The sequence below is a fragment of the Crocuta crocuta genome, unplaced genomic scaffold (assembly GCF_008692635.1).
Source record: "Crocuta crocuta isolate KB4526 unplaced genomic scaffold, BGI_CrCroc_1.0 scaffold619, whole genome shotgun sequence".
Lineage (NCBI taxonomy): Eukaryota > Metazoa > Chordata > Mammalia > Carnivora > Hyaenidae > Crocuta > Crocuta crocuta.
In genome coordinates this window covers 2,215,657-2,236,307 of record NW_027533395.1, presented here as the reverse complement: position 1 = coordinate 2,236,307, position 20,651 = coordinate 2,215,657, and the positions used below count along the sequence as shown (strand labels likewise).

At 42.5% G+C, this 20,651-nt stretch overlaps 1 protein-coding gene across 3 annotated transcripts in view; it reads right to left on the bottom strand.

Moving 5' to 3' along the window:
• CNNM2 (cyclin and CBS domain divalent metal cation transport mediator 2) overlaps nucleotides 1-19,138 on the bottom strand; it is a 153,820-nt gene extending 134,682 nt beyond the window's left edge. For all 3 annotated transcript variants that reach the window (XM_077748471.1, XM_077748472.1, XM_077748473.1), the window contains exon 1: nucleotides 17,419-19,138. In XM_077748471.1, coding sequence (XP_077604597.1) covers nucleotides 17,419-19,039 — 1,621 coding nt within the window. In that variant the 5' untranslated portion in view covers nucleotides 19,040-19,138. The remainder of the gene's footprint in view (nucleotides 1-17,418) is intronic.
• Between the last annotated feature and the right edge of the window lie 1,513 nt (nucleotides 19,139-20,651).

The window sequence follows — 20,651 nt, the reverse complement described above, 5'->3', positions numbered from 1 at the left end:
AAATATCAAGGAACCAAGTAAATAATAAATTGTCTAATATGCATGGTACTATTTAAGAGCAATACTGTTTGCAAGTAAAGCAAACACCCATTTCTCTTCCTAAAATACTTCATTTTCTTGGGCAGTTAGGGAAAAGGAGTAGGGACAAAATCCATCATCACTATTTTATGTCAGACTTTAGGGTGTGCCTGGCTGGCTCAGTCAGAACAGTATGTGACCCTTGATCTCAGTCAGGGCTGGGAGTTCAAGCTCCATGTTGGGTGTAGAGATTACTTAAAAAAAAAGTCTTCAAGGGGTGTCTGAGTTGGTCAGTCGGTGAAGCGTCTGACTCTTGATCGAGGTTTGTGGGTTAAAGCCTCATGTTGGGCTCTGTGCTGACAGCATGAAGCCTGCTTGCGATTCTCTTGCTCTCTCCCTCTCTCTCTGTCTCTACCCCTTATCCTCTCTCTCTCTCTCTCTCTCTCTCCCCCTCTCCCATATAAAAATAAACACAAAAAAATTAAAGTAAATTAAAACAGGCTTTAGGAAAGACACCTAAATGACAACTAACTTATTCTATAAAGTTTCTGTATACATTCAGAAAAACAAAGAAAATCACAATCTTTTTATCTGTCTGAGATAAATGATGTATAATAGGTGTTCAATTTTATAGTACAATCAAACAAGCAAGCAAACAAACAAAAACCTGATTCTCATCAAAGTTAAAATGTCTTTTTATTTTTGATTTTAGCAAAATGTGTCAGACTGGAAATGACTGAGCTTCAAGCATGAGTGATTCCAAAACATTCCTTTTATTCTTTTGTCTTCTTTTAACCATCACTGCTGGATCCACAGTGATGATTTCTACAGATAAAAGGAAGCATCAGTTTCCAGAATCAATCTCCAGATGAGAAGTGTTTTGAGATTACAGATTTATGCTAAAAGCACAAATCTAGCTGAAACTCAACTACTTCACCCATCTCTGATTTCATAAGAGAACGAAGGAAGTATCCTTCTGGGAAGTCCACATACAAATCTAGGCAAAATGTATCTCCTCACCTTAATAACATGCTTTGAAAACAAATGTGACTCAAAAACCTAAATGGTTTTTTCACACACAAAGTTAGTTTTACTAAGCTGTTGTGCATGCAATTATGTGCAAGCGCACACACACACGCACACCCCTTATGAGCTTTAAGATGCTATTCATCTTTCACCCCAAATGCTAAGGATTCTGATGAGGTGGGGGTGAACTGGAAAAAACAACAGCAGGATTGCATTATGACAAAGCACTCCACATTTCCGGGGCACCCAGGTGGCCCAGTCGGTAGAGCATCTGACACTTGATTTTGGCTCAGGTCATGATCTCACAGTTCATGAGTTTGAGCTCTGCACCAAGCTCTCTGCTCTCAGGGCAGAACCTGCTTCAGATCCCCTGTCCCCCTTTCTCTCTACCCCTCCTCCACTTGCACACACTCCTGTGAGTGCCCTCTCTATCAAAAATAAACATTAGGGGAAAAAAGGATGAATTTCACCCAAATATTCTGAGTATCACTTAACAGCTACATCAGTTTGGGGCACGTGGGGGGCTCACTCAGTTAAGCGTCCAAATCTTGGTTTCAGCTCAAGTCCTGATCTCACAGTTCATCGGGTGGAGCCCTATGTCAGGCTCTGCACTGATAGTGTGGAGCCTGCTTGGGACTCTCTCTGTTCCTCCTCCATTCTCTCTCTCTCTCTCTCTTTCTCTCCCTCTCTCTCTCTCTCTCAAAATAAATAAACTTTAAAAATGTTTAAAAAATAACTACATTGGTGGTTCAAGTTACAAAATTTACTTTTAATACCATTTTAATGGATTTTATTTCCCCCCAAGACATTACAAAATACATGCTTTAAAAAAAACAGGATGCAACACAGAAAAATGTACCTCCTCCCCTAAAACTCACAATCAAGAGGCAGTCATTGTTAGTTAACATTTTGACAAATGTTCTTCTACTCTTTGCAGGTAAATGTATATATACAGGAGCAAGGAATAAAAAGTTTAAAGGAAAAAACCTAAGCAGATGGCCCACACACTATGATTATAAAAAAATATTTTATTAAACTGACTTGTACCCAGCAGAAACTCACTCCCACACTGCAACCAATTCCGTGCCCCTTAAGTTTAATAATTACTGGAGCAAGAAAAATCTCTCTGCTCAGAAATCAACTCTGCAGAGACCAAATTATTCCTGCCACAACATAAATTGAAGAGTTATACTAGTGGCAAAAGGAAGCAAATCCTGAAGGAGATGAGCGAGCATATGCTGCTATCTTGTTCTAGCTGTTTTTAATATTACCTCTTCAAATCTGCTCAAATATTTCCATCTCTTGCATGATTATCAGGGCCGCCTAAGCCCCAAATGCCATTCTGCAGAGGCTCCAAGTTGAGTCAGCACATTGTTTTTATGATTGCAGATGGGCAAACGAAAAAACTGAGGCTTTGTGCACTCCCATAAAGATCAGATGATGCCCTCGGTCTGTCTTTGCTAGCACAGGAAAACATGCTAGCCCTCTCAGATTACCAGCCCCTCACCCCACCCCCAGCACCTTAAAAAAAAGACAGTTTCATTTTGTTTTTTCCAGTTACCTGGTACCCAAAAACCTCATCATTATACTAATGATGGCAGTATGAAATGCAGAGTGTCTGTACGCCAGCGTTTTCCCTAGTCTCTAAAAATGACCCAAAGGAAACCCTTGGTAAAATGGCCTGGAAAAGAAAGTCACTACAAAGCCCCTTAGATATTAAGCAAACACAGTCTTTTCTGTGCCCATCTCCTAGCCCAAATCCCAATCTGATACAAAGCTACTCTAAATATCAGGCAATTAACTTTTAAACTCCCAAGCTCCCGCCAGCTATATTTTGGTCTCTTTGACACATTTCATACAGCCTTTTGATTTCCTATATCTAATCTGAAATAGAAAATTTACTCTTCTTTATCAAATTTTCCAGGGAATGACATTGTCAATAACCAATAGTGTGCTCTTCACTCTATACATATGAAAGTGGCAAATAAAAATGCCTAAAAATCTTAAGGAAAACACAGAATTCACTACAATCAAGTGAAACAAACATAAAATAACCCCAAACACCCATGTTTTTAAAAAGCACTTTTATATATCTTATGAGCAATTTGTCACCTCAAAAATGAGTTCGGCAAAGTTGCAGGACACAAGATCAAAAATGAATTATATTTCTTTTTTTTTTTAATATTTTTATTTATTTCTAGGAGAGAGAGAGAGAGAGAGACAGCGTGAGCAGGGGAGGGTCAGAGAGAGAGGGAGACACAGACTCTGAAACAGGCTCCAGGCTCTGAGCTGGCAGTCAGCACAGAGCCCGACGCGGGGCTCGAACCCACGAACTGCGAGATCATGACCTAAGCGAGATCATGACCTAAGCGAAAGTCGGACGCTTAACCGACTAAGCCACCCAGGCGCCCCTATATTTCTAATTTTAGTAATGAATCTTTAAAATTAAATAAATAAAACAATTCCATTTATAATACCATCAAAAAGTTAAATTTAGGGGTGCCTGGGTGGCTCAGTCGGTTAAGCGTCCGACTTCAGCTCAGGTCATGATCTCACAGTTAGTGGGTTCTAGCTCCGCATCGGGCTCTGTGCTGACTGACAGCTGGCTCAGAGCCTGGAGCCTGTTTCAGATTCTGTGTCTCCCTCTCTCTCTGACCCTCCCCTGCTCATGCTGTCTCTCTCTCTCTCTCAAAAATAAATAAAATTAAATTTTAAGAAAAGTTAAATTTATTCCTAAATGTTTTAAATTTTTTCATGTTTATTTATTCATTTATTTTTGAGAGAAAGAGAGAGAGAGAGAGAGAGAGAGAGTGTGTGTGTGTGTGTGTGTGAGTAGGGGAGGGGCAGAGAGGGAGACACAGAATCTAAAGCAGGCAACATGCTCTGAGCCATTAGCATAGAGCCTGACATGGAGCTCAAACTCACGAACGGGGAGATCATGACCTGAGCTGCAGCAGACACTTAACCAACAAAGCCACCCAGGTGCCCCCTAAGTGTTTAAATAAAAAGACTGCAAATACACAAAACATTGTTTGTTGAAGGAAATTAAAGAAGACCTAAATAAATGGAAAGACATCCCATATTCGTGGATGGAAGATTTAATACTGTTGACACTGCAATACTCCCAAAATTGAACTACTGATTCAATGCAATCTCTATCAAAATCCCAACTGCCTTTATGCAGAAATGGACAAGATCCATGAAAAATTCGTATGGAAATGTAAGGGACCTGGAGCACCTGAGTGACTCAGTTGGTTAAGCATCCAACTCTTGATCTCGGATGATCTGCTGTGAACACAGAGCCTGCTTAGGATTCTCTCTCTCCCTCCCTCTCTCTCTCTCCCTCTCCCTCTCTCTCTCTCTGTCCCCCCCCCTTTCAAAATAAACTTTAAAAAAAAAAAAAGGGGGATCCTGACAACCAAAACGATCATGGAAAAGAACAAAGTTGAAGAATTCATACGTCCCAATTTCTAAACTTACTACAAAGCTACAAGAACCAAAACAGTGTGTCACTGACATGACATACGTCTTCCCTATGAAGACATACAGGTCAGCAGACCAGACTTTAGAGTCTAGAAATAAACCTCATGTTTATGGTCAACTGACTTGTGACAAGGATGCTAAGACAATTCAATGAAGAAAAAATAGTCTTTTCAACAAATGGTGCTGGAACTACTTGATATTAGCACCTAAAAAGAGGAAGCTGGACCCCTACCTCAGTCCATACACAAAAATTAACTCAAAATGGATTAAAAGCCTAAATATGAGAACTAAACCTATGAAAATCTTAGACAAAAGGAGAGGCATAAATCTTTATGACCTTGGATTAGGCAATAGTTTCTTATATATGACAATAAAAACAAAACAACAAAAGAGTAAAAAGGGATACACTGGACTTCATCAAAATTAGAAACTTTTCTGCTTTAAGGGTTACTACCAAGCAAATGAAAAGACAATTCACAGAATGAGAAAAAAATATTTACAAATCATATATCTGATAAGTATATATGATATTGTATTCAGAATACATAAAGAATTCTTACAAGTAATAATAAATAATCCAACTTAAAAATAGGCAAAGGATCTGAAGATATGCAAAGGGCCAATAAATACACGAAGAGAGGCTCAACACCCTTAGACATTAGGGAAATGCAAATCAAAACCACAATGAGATACTATTTCACACCTACTTGGATGACTATGATAATGAAAAAAAACATTTACTAAGTACAGAAACAAGAGTTGGCAAAGATATGGAGAAATCGGAACCCTAATACATTGCTGGTGGAAATGTAAAGCGGTGTATCCACTCCAGAAAACAATTTGGCAGTTTCTCAAGCAGTTGAAAATAGAGTTACCTATGACCCAGCAATCCTACTCCTATGTATATACACTAGAGAATTGAAAACATACGTCAACCCAAAAATATGTATACCAATATTCACAGCAAATTACTTATAATGGTCAAAAAGCAGAAATAGCCTAAATGTCCATCACCTCATAAACGGATGAACAAAATATGGTGTATATCCATAAAACGGAATATTATTTGACTATAAAAGGAATTCAATTCTGATACATGCTACAACATGGATGAACCTTGAAAACATTATGCTAAGTGAAAGAAGCTAGACACAAAAGGCCACGCTGTGTATGATTTCAATTAAGTGAAATCCTTAGAGACCGAAAGTGGAGTAATGCTTTCCAGGGACTGGAGGGAATGGGTAATGGAGAGTGGCTGCTAACAGGTGCAGGGTTTCTATCTGGAGTAATGAAAATGTTCTGAAAGTAGAGAGTAGTAATGGCTGCACAACCTTGTGAAGACACTAAAAACCACCAAGTTATATGACATGTGAGTTATATCACGATTAAAAAAAAAAACTTTAGGGGCACCTGGGTGGCTTAGTCGGTTAAGCGTCCGACTTTCACTTGGGTCATGATCTCGCGGTTCGTGGGTTCGAGCCCCGCGTCGGGCTCTGTGCTGACTGCCAGCTCAGAGCCTGGAGCCTATTTCAGTCTGTGACTCCCTCTCTCTCTGACCCTCCCCTGCTCACGCTGTCTCTCTCTCTGCTAGAAATAAATAAAAAAATTAAAAAAAAAAAAACTTTAAATAACCATTCAGCAGTAAACTGTCCCTCAGGAGAAATAGAATAATACAATTCCCCTAATACATGCAAAGGTGAGTTTTCCCAATATCAAGATTCATAATGTTCAGCAGAATTGAACTTTTCCAGGTATTGTTACTGTACAAAGCTAACAATGAATGAAATTTTTTGCAAAGACTGGCTATGATCACCCTATCCTAAAACATCAACTGTTTTCCCTTTTTTCCATGTTCCGCTTCAGTACGTACACCTGAATACTTTTGCGTGCCTATATCCATGCAAAGTAATCAGTATAAATTTTCCCATATTGCTTTACGGACTTCAACGTTATCGTTAAATGGCTGTAGTTAGTTTACATCTAGAAATTTCTTAACTCCTTCCCCTCCAAGCTCTGCCTTGAAGTGTAAGACATTTATTTCTGATTTTTCACTCTTTATAGACAATGTTGCAATTTACATGCAACATGAAAAGCCAACATAGCTTTTTTCTTCTCTTGAATTATACCACTGAATTTAAGATTCCCAGGGAGGAAAATTACTGAAGCATAGGGTTGGACATTTTAATGACTTCTGGTTGCCTTCCAAAAGTACTACAAATTGGCACTGCAGTAAGGAACAAAAATTTGCTATCTTAAACATTACCATATTTTATGCTTCTGATATAATCAATATGAAAAGATCTTCCTTTTAGTCTTCAAACTTTGGTTATTCAAGGGCTTCTAAAATCCACAAGCACTTGCTCTATCTCTTAAACTTTGTTGTCTTTTTTAGTCACTTAGTCTAAGAGAACGAAGGTTTTTATTATTACAGTTGACACACATTACATTAGTTTCAGGTGTACAACATAGTGATTTGACAATTCTATACATAATGCTATGCTCACCACAAGTGTAACTACCATCTGTCACCATACGATACCATTACAACACCAATGACTACGTTCCCTACGCTGTACTTATCATCTCTGTGACTTTTTCATTCCATAACTGGAAGCCTTACCTCCCACTTCCCTCCACCCATTTTGTCTACCCCCTCTAGACCCCTCCCCTCTGGCAACCACCAGTTTCTTCTCTGTATATATGGGTCTATTCCTGCTTTTTTGCTTGTTTGTTCATTTGTTTTGTTTTTAGATTCAACAAATAAGTGAAATCACACGGTATTCATCTTTCTCTGACTGACTTATTTCACTTAACATTATACCCTCTAGATCTATCCATATTGTTGCAAATGGCAAGATTTCATTCTTTTTTATGGCTGTGTAATATTCCATTGTGTGTATGTCTCCTTTATCTATTCATCTATCAATAGACACTTGGGCTGCTTCCATAATTTGGCTACTGTAAATAATGCTGCAATAAACATAGGAGTGCTTATATCTTTTCGAATTAGTGTTTTCATTTTCTTTGGGTAACTACTCAGTAGTGGAATTACTAGATCATACGGTACTTCTATTTTAATTTTTTTGAAGAACCTCCATAGTCTTTTCCACAGTGGCCGCTCCAATTTACATTCCCACCAACAGTGCACACAAGTTCATTTTTCTCCACATCTTCATTCTATTTCTTGTCTCTTTGATACAAGCCAGGATGGAGAAATTTTTTAATTCAGTATTCTTACTCTAAGGAGGGTAGAATATGTCATTGATTGTTCTGTTTTCCTTCAAAATATGTATGCACGTGGCTATCTTACCTAGTAAGAGTAATTGTTAGAAAAGAGACAGAGCCTGGAATTCAATCACAATAAAGAGAAAAAAACCTATAATAATTAATCACTTTCAAGATTTGGACATCCTTAACAACTATGAGCACAGATGGCTCAAGGTGTTTCCTGACTGGCAATATCTAGTCTAGAGAAAGACCAAGAAAAATGCCTACAATGCTCTTGCCTACAGAATCATCATGACAAAAATAATGGTTAACTGAGCACTAAGTGCTAGGTACTAACAGAAGCATGTATTTTTTTTTAACTTTTAAATTAATATACGATAAAATTCATTTTTATTTTGGTGTATAGTTCTATAAATTTTAACACATGTATGGAATGAGGTAATCACCAGCATAGTAAGGATACATGATAATCCCATCATTGCAAACAGTTTTCTTGTGCTAGCTCTTTGGAATCTATATTCCTCTCTTCCCTAATCTTTGGCAACCATAAATTGGTTCACTATTACTATAGCTTTGTCTTTTTGAGACATAAATGTAATCACTTGGGATTGGCTTTCTTCACTCAGCATAACGTCTTTGAGTGTTGCACGTAACAATAGTATGCTCCTTTTTATCATTCAGAAGCATTCCTTTGAATACATGTACCAGAGTTGGTAGGTCTAATGACCCACTGATGAACTTTTGGGTTGTTTCCAGTTTGGGGCAGTTCTGAAGAGACCTTCTTTAGACATTCATGTACAGGTTTTTGTGGAGGGCAAATACCTAGGAGTAGGGTTTCTAGGTTGGATGGTACTTTTACATGTTTATATTTCACTTGTATAATTTTATATGTTTAACTTTATAAGAAACTACCAAACCATTTTCCACGGTAGCTACTGTTTTGCAATCACCACCTCAGTGTATGAGAGGTTTTGTTTGTTTGTTTGTTTTTGTGCTATTCTCTTTATTCCCAGAAGTATCCCATTCTCATCTGAAATGAAAATCTTTGGCTTTCTGTGTATCCATTCTCATCCCCTTGATCTTTTTTCTTCTTTTATAGTTTAGTGTCAAGTTGGTTTCTTTTTTTTTTTTAATAGTTTTTATTTATTTTTGAAACAGAGAGAGGCAGAGCATGAGCGGGGGAGGGGCAGAGAGCGAGGAAGACACAGAATCTGAAACAGACTCCAGGCTCTGAACTGCCTGCACAGAGCCCGATGTGGGGCTTGAACCCACGAACTGCGAGATCATGACTTGAGCCAAAGTTGGACGCTTAACCGACTGAGCCCCCCAGGCGCCCCAAGTTGGTTTCCATATAACACACTGTGCTCATCCCAACAAGTGCCCTCCTCAATGCTCATTACCCACTTTCCCCTCTTCCCCACTCCCATCGACCCTCAGTTTGTTCTCAGCATTTAAGAGTCTCTTATGATTTGCCTCCCTCTCCTTAACTACTTTTTCCCCTTCTCCTCCCCCATGGTCCTCTATTAAGTTTCTCCTGTGTCACATATGAGTGAAAACATATGGCATCTGTACTTCTCTGCCTGACTTATTCCACTTAGCATAATACCCTCGAGTTCCATCCATGTTGCTACAAATGGCCAGATTTCATTCCTTCTCATTGCCATGTAGTATTCCATTGTATATATAAACCACATCTTCTTGATTTATTCATCAGTTGATGGACATTTAGGCTCTTGCCATGATTTGGCTATTGTTGAAAGTGCTGCTATGAACACTGGGGTACATGTGCCCCTATGCATCAGCACTTCTAACAGAAGCATGTTTACATTCATTACCACATTAATTCTTACTAAGCACCTTATGAGTTAGAAAATATCCCATTTTAATGTGGAAAAAACAGAGGCTTAAAAAGACTAAGTAACTTGTCCAAAGTAGGTCAAGGAAGAGCACATCTTTCTTAACCTGTGCATTAGCAAGTGGTATCTTCCCCACAGGATATAAATTCAAAGACAGAAATATTCCTACCTAGGTCTGACAGCAAGGGGCGAGAGTGATTAAGTACAAAGAAATGAGGCTCTCCCCATCACTACTGCAATGTTTGCAATCATTGGTAGCATAATATAAAACAGGGGGAGAGTTAGCACCCCCATTATGTCCATCAACCCCTAAGCCAACCTAATAAGCATATCATGTACAGTCGGTGCTTGTTCCTAGTCCCCTAGCTCCCTCTTCCAAAGTGTGCTCCCCCTAAATTCCTCTACGTCAGCATCCCAGAGCTGCCAGTGTATGTGATGCTGAAAGAATACTTCTTAGTGTCTCTCTTTTTCTTTTTCAAGCTTTTTTTTTTTATTTTTTTAATGTTTTATTTATTTCAAGGAGAGAGAGAGAGACACAGCGTGAGCAGGGGAGGGTCAGAGAGAGAGGGAGTCACAGACTGAAACAGGCTCCAGGCTCTGAGCTGGCAGTCAGCACAGAGCCCGACGCGGGGCTCAAACCCACGAACCGCGAGATCATGACCTAAGCGAAAGTCGGACGCTTAACCGACTAAGCCACCCAGGCGCCCCAAGCTTTTTTTTTTTTTTTTTAGGTAATCTCTACACCCCAATGTGGGGCTCAAACTCACAACCCCAAGATCAAGAGTTGCATGCTCTACCAACTGAGCCAGCCAAGCACCCCTGGTGTCTCTCTTTTTCAATGTTGGTAGGATTGGGGATTTCTGGTTTGTGTTCTGAGAAAAAGGTGAATAGATAATACTAAAATAAACTGTATTCAATCCTAGTCATCCATTTCCATATATTTAGTTTAATAAATGTTCTTGTATTCCAAGCAAAGCTTACTGGAACTGAAGTTTACTACCAATCACATATATGTGTTTAGAAGATAGGGCCCCTTAGAAGGAAATATACTACTTTATACAGCACTAAAGTAAATATCTAATTGGACTCCAGAGGGTTTTTTTTTTAATTTTTTTTTAATGTTTTATTTATTTCTAGGAGAGAGAGAGACAGCGTGAGCAGGGGAGGGTCAGAGAGAGAGGGAGTCACAGACTGAAACAGGCTCCAGGCTCTGAGCTGGCAGTCAGCACAGAGCCCGACGCGGGGCTCGAACCCACGAACCACAAGATCATGACCTAAGCGAAAGTCGGATGCCTAAGTGACTAAGCCACCCAGGCGCCCCTCCAGAGGTTTGTTTTTTAAAGTCTAAGTATTTAAAGAACAAATAAAATCATAAATATTATGTTGACTCAGTCTATTTTGTGGGTGTTCCTAGTTAATGATATTTTAGATTGTGTTTAGATTTGCTAATAATTAATATTAACTGGTCCCTCCCAGTAGTTTGGAATGTTTCAAAATGTAAATAATTCTGGGCCCTTTGTGAGAAGAGGCACGTAGTGTGTAATCCCCACAAAAACCAAGAGAAAAAGCAGAATGAGGCCTTTCCATGTTTAGTCCAAATCTTACTAAGTGAGAGCTAGTATTCACTTATGGTGTCTCCTGGCCTAAAAAGCTATACTCAAACTTCTATGGTCCTATTATCACAAATAACCTTCCTAAATCAGGCATGATTCTAAGAACTTATATTATTTAAAAAAAAAAAAAAAAAGGCAAAGAAAAAAGAAAAGGAAGGAAGGAAGGGGACACACAGGACAGATAGATGCATAAATGCAACACATACCTCAAGTGCTTTGATGAATATTTCAATGAGAAAGTTACAGACTTATACTGTGAACAAAAATTAAAAGAGCCAAAGAAGTTTCACCCTAAAGTCCCAAACCCAATCTTCATTAGTCTCATAGAAGAAACAATCAAAAAGAAAACACATTCACGGATATCCAAAATGAGTTAACTCAAAAGAAACACCTTATATTTAACTACTGAGACTTCAAACAGTCTCAATACCCATTTCTTTTTTTAATTTAAGTTTTTCTTTATTTTAAGAGCAGGAAAGAGTGCATGTGCAAGCAGGGCGGAGGCAGAGAGAGAGAGAGAGAGAGAGAGAGAGCACGAATCCCAAGCAGGCTCTATGCCATCAGCATAGAGCCCAGTGCAGGCCTTGATCCCACCAACTGTGAGATCACAACCTGAGCATAAATCAAGAGTCAGACAGACACTCAAGTGAATGAGCCACCCAGGCGCCCCATTACCCATTTCTTAAAATACTCTCCTAGTCTGACCTCAGCAGTTAAAAATTCAATCAGAGCACAGCACCTGGGTGGCTCAGTTGATTGCCGGTCTGACTTTGGCTCAGGTCATGATCTCCTGGTTCGAGGGTTCGAGTCTCTCATCAGCTCAGAGCCTGGAGACTGCCTCAGGTTCTATGTCTCCCTCTCTTCATCTGCCCCTCCCCACTTGCACTCTGTCTCTCTCTCTCAAAAAATAAACATTTAAAAAACTCAATCAAAGCAATAAGCTAACATAAAATGAGCTCACACGTTCAGATTTATCTTCTGTGGAACAAAATGCCTGTCAAAGATGGCTTGAACCCAGGATGTCAAAAAATATTGACATCAAGGGTGGCCTGGGTGGCTCAGTCGGTTAAGTGTCCAACTTCGGCTCAGGTCATGATCTCACAGTTTGTGGGCTCGAGCCCTGCGTCAGGCTCTGCACTGAACGCTTGCTCAGAGCCTGGAGCCTGCTTGGGAGTCTTTGTCTCCTACTCTCTCTGCCCCTCCCCCGCTCACACTCTGTCTCACTCTGTTTCTCAAAAATAAATAAAAGTAAAAAAAAATTTTTTTTAAATACTGACACCAATATCACAGGGCAGAAACCAATGGCAAACCTGAATGTTTGTTTTTTTCAATGATGAAGCTACCGTTAACTCTGACCAGAATACCTTTAACTTGAGACCAGAAGGCCCGCTCAATGGAGTGGGAAGCACTCCAGTCTAGAAAAAGGGGCACGGATTCTAGTTGTACTGATGCTACTGGCTAGGTGAGTAGCCCTAAGCAAGTCACTTAACTTTCTTTCCTTCTCAAGGTTTACTTTCCTTATTCACAAGGTTAACTAGACCAATGTTTTCAAAATTCACCTAACAATAGGGTAACTGTTAACAATATGCATTCCAAGCCTCCTTCCTTAGATTCTGGTTCAGGACATCTCTCAGTGAGGCCTAGGACCTTATTCTTAATATGTGATCCAGGGGTGCCTAAGTGGCTCAGTCGGTAAAGCGTCTAACTCTTGGCTGTGGCTCAGGTCATGATCTAACAGTTCAGGAGTTCGAGTCCCGTGTCATGCTCCATGCTGTCAGTGTGGAACCTGCCTGGGATTCTCTCTCTCCCTCTCTCTCTGACCCTCCCCTGCTCATGTTCTCTCTCTCACTCTCTCTTTCTCAAAATAAATAAATAAACTTAAAAAAAATAAGTAACTCAAGTAGTTCTTATCATTTGTCAAGTTTCACAAACACAGGAGATGATCCTTGATCCTCAAGCTGCCCACCTTCCACCTCTGATTCTACGCTATCTGGATGTTTCATACTGATGATCTAAAAACACACAAAATTATAGTTTAACATTGTTACTGGACAAAATTAATAAACATAGGAGATCACAGAAGCAAATATCCACCCACCCATCCCTGACATCATTCATACCTCTAAACAAGAATGAAAACATCCTCCTCAATTCTGGCCAAGGAGACACTCTTCCGTGAAGAAATGGTTTTCAACATTAAACTCTCAGCGCACTCACATGGAAAGACTTGTGTTAGAGGAAGAGAGAACTGCTTAACCTAAAGTTTTAAGTGAAAAGTACACATTGTATCCTTCCCTGCAAAGAGCATTAGCTGGTGATGCTACCTGTTCCCAGCTAAGAGAAAGCTAGACCGGAAGCCTGAGTAAGTCCCCAGCAGCTGTAAACCTGCATTCTCTCTGCAGTACTGGAGTGCAATGGTTACAAAGCAAAAGGAAAAAAACAAAACAAACAACAATAACTGGTTACTAATTCTTCAAATTCAACCCCTATACAGTCAACTGGGTGGTCAAGAGTCCACAGTGTCTTGTAAGGAAGGTTTTGTCAGGTCCTGTGGAGAACCCCACCCCGCGTTCCTTCTGCATACAAAGGTAGCAACCTTCACCTTAGCTTTTCTTCTCTCTGAACCCTTTTGCTTCAGACAGTTTTTCTGGAATTCTCAGAATCTCCTCCTGAGGTTTACTTTTATTCTCTTATTTAGGCTTATCAGTAACTACAAACGTAACAAAAGAAAGAGAAAGACTGCTCATTAGCAACTGTTACATAGGTGGCATTTACAAAAATGCAAATAAACTCATGACTAAAATGGAGTTTGAGTCATCCTTGCAACAGAAGCAGATAAGAAACAAGAATGAAACAGGACTACATACTTCAGCCGTTAGAAAAACAGCTGTAGAGTATTCCATTAATTCCATTATAATGTATAACCAGCATACCATGTCAGTATAAAACTCGCTGCTTGGCATGGAAATAGAATTCTTTAGAATTAGGGTTACACAGGCCAAAAAACTGCTTCAATGGCAAAAGTGGGGAAACCAGCTGTTATGTACAACATCACAGAAGCACAAGGTTTAAAGTCACGTATATGTTTAAGTACATTTCTGTGTCTGCTGCCCAACAGGCTCTGAAGCGAATGTTTTGACAAAAGACCGAACTTCAAACTCAAAACAGAAATGTAAGATCAGAATCAAGGAGACCAGCATAATGGTTAAGGACAGGGCGGTTAAGAGCTCAAGTCTGGCTGTTGCACAGACCTGAGCTAAAACCCAAATCAACAAATTGCTGTGTGACCTTGAACAAATCTTGTAACCTAAGCCTCAATTTCCTCCTTTGTAAAATGGAGAAAATGCTCTGCTCAGCCATTAGGAGATTTAAACAAGGTAATTCAGGTAAAACATTCAGCCCTGTACCTGGCACAGTAAATAAATAATAAGCTAACTCTCAAATTTGTGTAATTACTGACTTCCAACCTCAAGGAAAGCTAAGAGTTTCCAGGTGGCCAGGCAAAAAGTTCTAATCAGTAGAAAGCCGACATCCACATACACTTCTGTAAAGGTAGCTTTTCATTTCCTTTCACACTGAGAACCTTACTCCTCCTCAGTAAAGCAGAACTCTCACCAATGACGTACAGCTCTATTCAGAAAAGACTTCAGGCCAGACATTCTTAGTTGGGAAGGGCAATTTTCAATGAGATCTGGATTAATGATCTAACAGTTTGGGAGTTATAGTTGGTATTGTTAGGAGAAAGAGGGAAAGAGAGGAAGAAAAAGGCTTCAGACCATCCCCCATACCATTATTCAATGGAGAAAAAACAATAAAGGTTAACCGCTCACTATTTCAAATTGAATTAGAAAATAAAGAAAACAGTATCTGGTGAAATATTTTAACTCATGGGGAAGAACTAACACAGCTGTTGGTAAGGTGAAAGTGGCCAAACTCGTCAAAAAAAAAAATCAAGAAGGGGAAAGTGAAAAGTAAATTGTTCCTACAGTGTAAGTAGCAAACACCCACTCTATCCTTTTAAGCCTATGGCCGAAATTTCCAATTTGCAACCAAGAGTCTTTGCCTGGTCTTCCAAATATGCCACTGACTTGGGCATACCTTTAACCTGTACTCTCTTCTTAACTAAATACATCACTCTGGTTAAGGACAAAAATAAGGTCCTGTGCACTATTTTTCAAAAATGCATGGGAAAATATTAGGAATTCAGTTATCTAAAGGTACTGTGGGAGATACTGTTGGGGAGAAAAAAGTTCCTCCTGAAAAAAATTGACCATAGGGAATAAATAGGAATATTGCTCCAACCAAAAACAGGTTTCAAAATAATGCAAATTTTGAAATTGGGGTAGGAGCAAGATCAATGAGTTGTAAGGTAAAGAGCTAAATTCTCCGGGGGGAGGGGGGAGGGGAAGATAAGGAGTGAAGAAAGGCTTCAGCAGGGAGGACACACCGGTGTTCCAATCCATCAGCAGATGTGCAAAAATTCGGAATAAAAAAAAAATAGAATAAATTATCTGTCTCAATGTTGCAAAATTTAGCCATAGGTAGAAAATAAAGTATTTCAGGCACATTTTTAAGCACTGCAAGGTATCTTTCCGTACTAGAGGTGTTATTGCAAAATGAAACAAGAGATTGGTCAGATGCTCTAATTAACAACTCCGCAGTGAAGGGATAATGACACCCCCAAAAAGCAGCTCTGTCACCTAGAGATAATGGACATTTTCTTGTTACTGTTTAAGAATCCAGAAGAATCTCCTTCTGCTTTTAAATGCAAATTACCCATCTCTGAGGCACATTCTGCTCTATTCCTTTATCTGAAAATTACTGCAGTGTGATCCCGTTCCAGAGAGGACACCATTCAGCCCGGAAAATGGAATTAGGGCAACCACACGCGCTCTGGGGATGTTCAGATCACCACATCCAGTGAGCTGTCACCACCTACACGCGGCCTTTTTCAGTGGAGAGACACACCATTACGAGGACTCAAAATTCTATGTGAAGAAGGAAAACTTAGTTTTGAGGACTATCAGGTCATTAAAGGTTACATACACATTTTAATACCTGCACTAGCACCATGGCAACAAAACAGCTCCGCGGCCCTTGGTCTTCAAATAACAATGCTATTTACTGGAAACTTTCTTGAAAGACAGAATTTCAGTAATAACAGTATGAGTTGCTATTTGTCAGTTCATTACATGGTAAAACAAACCAAAAAATACCATCATGCAAGAAAGGTGAGCACATCAGACTGTGCACTTCTCTTCCATGTTTAAACTCCCTAGTAAACACTGACTTGAAGAAACACTTCAACTTAATATATCAAGTGATCAAGGTTAAAAAGAACACTTTTAAACCAGAAAAAATCGAGAAATAAATAAACCACAATAGAGGGAGTCATCCCATTGTTAAATGTTCAAGATTTCCGCCCAAACCACATGTGGTTTGGGAAATTTTGTCAGATACATATAAACAGTGAAGAAAGCCTGGCAAGATAGCCTCAAAAAAGGTTAACTTACCTCTAGTCTTTCCAAGTTATTTATTAGTAACTAACTTAACGTTAAAAAAAAAAAAAAAACCTCTTTTCTAGCCAAGGTAAGTCACATCCAAATGACTGAATCTTTTTGGTGATACCTGGCTGACCCCATTCCCTATCCTCAAAGGCAGACCTCAATCTGCCCCGCAGCTGGCCTGACAACCAGGAACAGAGCTACCGAAAATGCACTTCCAATCTCTAAAACATCAGTGAATGTTTGAGGAGGAGGAAAAGGATTGTATTGAGTTTAGAAAAACTATTCAAATGTTTTCCAAATGCCCGAGATTAATACATGTCAACCAGATGGCACAGCACGGCATTAGCTGGCCCCTACTTGCACCTACCCATTCAGAACCCCGACAATGAATGCAGCAAACCGCCCAAGACCACAGGACCGGCAGTATCATGCACAGAAAACAGAAAGCCTGCATTTTGAAATGAGAACAAGCGAATGACGGTAGCCGTGCTTTGAAAAAAAACCTAGAAGCGCTTCCTAGTTCAATCCATCCCCAAATCCACGCCGCCCTTTCAACTTTGCAATTAAGAGAGAGGAGAAATTCCGGTCAACTCGCCTTGGGGGGTTGGTCTGAGAGTAGAGGGCTCAAGTAGGGAGGAGGATGGAGAGAGAAAGAGCAAGCCAATGAAAGATACCAAAATTTCCCACCTTTCTTAAATTCTTCCAGCATAGCGTCCAACTTGGTGTCATTGAAAACAAAGTGCAAGGGGTGGTTATAAAATTTAGTGATGGTTTTCAAGGGGGTACAGTCATCTGGATCCACGAAGGCCAAGTCTTTGACAAAGAGGAGGTCCACGATGTTGGAGCGCTCCCCCTCAAATACTGGAATACGAGTGTAGCCGCTCTCCATGATCTCCGACATGGTGTTAAAGTCCAGAATGGCCTCGCCGGTGATCATGAAGCAGTCCCGGAGCGGAGTCATCACGTCCTCCACTGTCTTGGTGCGGAGCTCCAGCGCCCCTTGGATGATGTTCAGCTCCTCCTTAACGAGGTCGTTGTAGGGGTCGGTGACCCGGAGCATCTCCAGCAGTTTTTCCCGGTTATAGACAGTGCCTATCTCCTGGCCCAGGACGCAGTCCAGCAGCTTGCTAACCGGGTAAGAAGCGGGGAAGGTCATCATCATGAAAAACTTGGTGAGGAAGATGGTGTTGGCCCCTACAGCCAGGCCGTGTCGGGAGCAGATGGCCTGGGGCACTATCTCCCCGAAGATGACGATGCCGATGGTGGAGACCACCACCGCCACGAGGCCGGAGCCGGCGATGTCGTCGAGCAGGATGGTGAGCGTGGTGTTGACCAGCACGTTGCCCAGCAGCAGCGAGCACAGCAGGTAGTTGCCCTGCCTGCGCACGGGCTCGATGCGCTTGGCGTAATTCTTCTCCTTCTCGGTGCCGCAGTTCTGCACGATGCGCAGCTCCATCGGGTCCAGGGCCATCAGCCCCAGGTTGAGGCCGCTGAACATGCCCGACAAGCACAGGAGCAGCGAAATGAAGATCACCTGCAGCCAGAAGGGCAGCAGAAACTTCTTCTCCTCGCCCACGATCATCTTGGTGTCCTCGCCGTCGTGATAAATCCAGGTGGTCTCGGCCCACGGGGGCGGCGGGAGCCCCGCCACCCCCGAGCCGCCCTTGCCCCCGACGGCGCCACTCGCGGACCCCGGGCCGCCGGTGCCCAGGGCTGGCGTGGAGAGCGATGTGCACAGGTAATAGGACTTGCTCTTCTCCATCTTGCGCAGCGGTTTGATCTCGATCTCAATGATGCCCGATGTACGGCGGTTGAGAATGATGTGGGGCAAGATGATGATATCTGAGGTGCGGATGCCGCAGCGCTGGGGGCCGCTGTCCGGCTCCGGCGGCGCGGGGCCCCCGAGCCCGCGCTCGCCCGGGCTGTGGCGCCGCCGCTCGTGCTCGGTGAAGGCGATGCGGGACCACGTCTCGTTGTTGATGTTCTGCCCGTACACCCGCAGCTTGACCCGGGTCCGCTCGCTCACTCGCAGCGCCCCCCCTTCCATGAACGACACGTCGTTCGTGTCCTCCAGCCGCAAGCCGATGATCACTGTCTCCTCGTTCTCGCCCGCTGCTGCGCAGCCGCCCGCGCCGCAGCAGCAGCTCAGCAGTAGCAGCGGCAGCAGCCGCCCGGCCGCCGCCTGCAGGACCCCCCGGCCGCGGGCGCTGAGGCTGCGGCGCGCCGCCATCTTCCAAGTGGGCAGTGCGGCGGCTGCCTGCCCGCCCGCCATCTTTACTTCGGGTTCACAAGCGCCACAGCCAATCATAGGGTGGCTGCTCCAGCTGCGGCTTCATCCTTCCTACCCGGCGGCGCGAGCGCAGGCACCGGCCCCTGGGCGAGACTGCAGCGGAGCGTCCGCACAAACCGTTCGGCAGCCCGGCTCCCTGACTGACACTGACTCGGCCTGGGCTAGCTGAGGAACCTGGACACTCGAGGGAGGGGGAAAGGGGAGGGGGAGCGCCAGCGGCTCCAGCGAGAGGCAGGCGGGGCAGCCAATCACGAGCGGGTGCTCGCCCTCCCAGCCAGGGGGCAGGAATGGGGGCGTGGCCGTGAGGGGAGCCGCGGACCAATAACAAGGTAAGTGGGTGGGGCAGTGAAGGCCACCGTCCCCCTCAGCACGCCAAGTTTCCAACTGAAAGGCGCGTGACTCTTGTGTATGTGCGAGGGGAGGAGGTGTGGCCAGCTGGGGCCCGAGAGCCAGTCACAGATGAGAGCTGTACGAAAGGGGGCGGGGCCCCCAGTCTGGCTGCCAATGAAAAGGGGCCGTCTGTGGGTCTGGTGCTCCCTGAGGGGCCTCGGTAGTAGATGCCCGCACCTGGGTAGGCAGTGTTGGGCTAATGCCCTGGAGCGCTAGGCGGTCAGTTTTCACTGCTCTGCATTGCAAGCTCCCGCAGTGCCCAAAGCTCGTGCGGAGAGGGCTGCCCCAGGAGTTCGAGAAATCGGCTAGGAAGGGCTTAAGGTGCACATTTGCCTGAAAAGCCGGGACACCGGCCACGACACCCTCTTCTACTCGCGCGCACCGCTCTGACGGAGATAAGCGGTGGCTCGGTGGCCCGAGCCCAGCTTTTTCTGGAGCCTCACTTCTCCCTACGGGATGCTCTCACTCTGCCGCTTGTGGTAAGGTGGTGCCACCTGCCGGCCACATGGGCACCCTGCAAGGCTTCCAGGTCTGCAAACCCCAAAAGCTGTGTTAGAGGTGCGGCGGTTATAGGGAAGCAGTTTCCCCACCTTTCCGAGACCTAAGAATCCCCTCCCTATGCCACAGAGTTATAGTAATCAAAACAATATGGTAATCGCATGAAAAAGGTACAGAGATCAAAGGAATGGAATAGAGAGCCCAGAAATAAACCCACCCATATAGGGTTAGTTAATTTAGGACAAAGAAACCAAGACTATACAATGTGGAAAGGACAGTCTCTTCAACGAATAGTGTTGGGAAGCCTGGACAGTTACATACAAATGAATGAAACTAAGCCACCCATTTTACACCATATGGAAAAATTAACTCAAAATGGATTAAAGACTTGAATGAAATTCCAAGAAGAAAAGGTGGCAAGCTCTTTGACATTGATTTTAGTGATTTGTTTTTAATTTTGGATCCGACTCCAAAGGCAAGGTAAACAAGAGTCAACATAAACAAATGGGACTACAACAAACCAAAAAGCTTCAGCACTGTGAAGGAAATCAACAAAACAAAAAGGCAACCTACTCAATGGAAGAGGATATTTGCAAAGCACATCTCTTTTCGTTTTTCTGTTTCTTTTTTTTTTTTTAAGTAGGCTCCACTCCCAGCATGGAGCCCAAGGCAGGGCTTGAACTCATGACCCTGAGATCAAGACCCCAGCTGAGATTGAGTACGACACTTAACCTACTGAGCC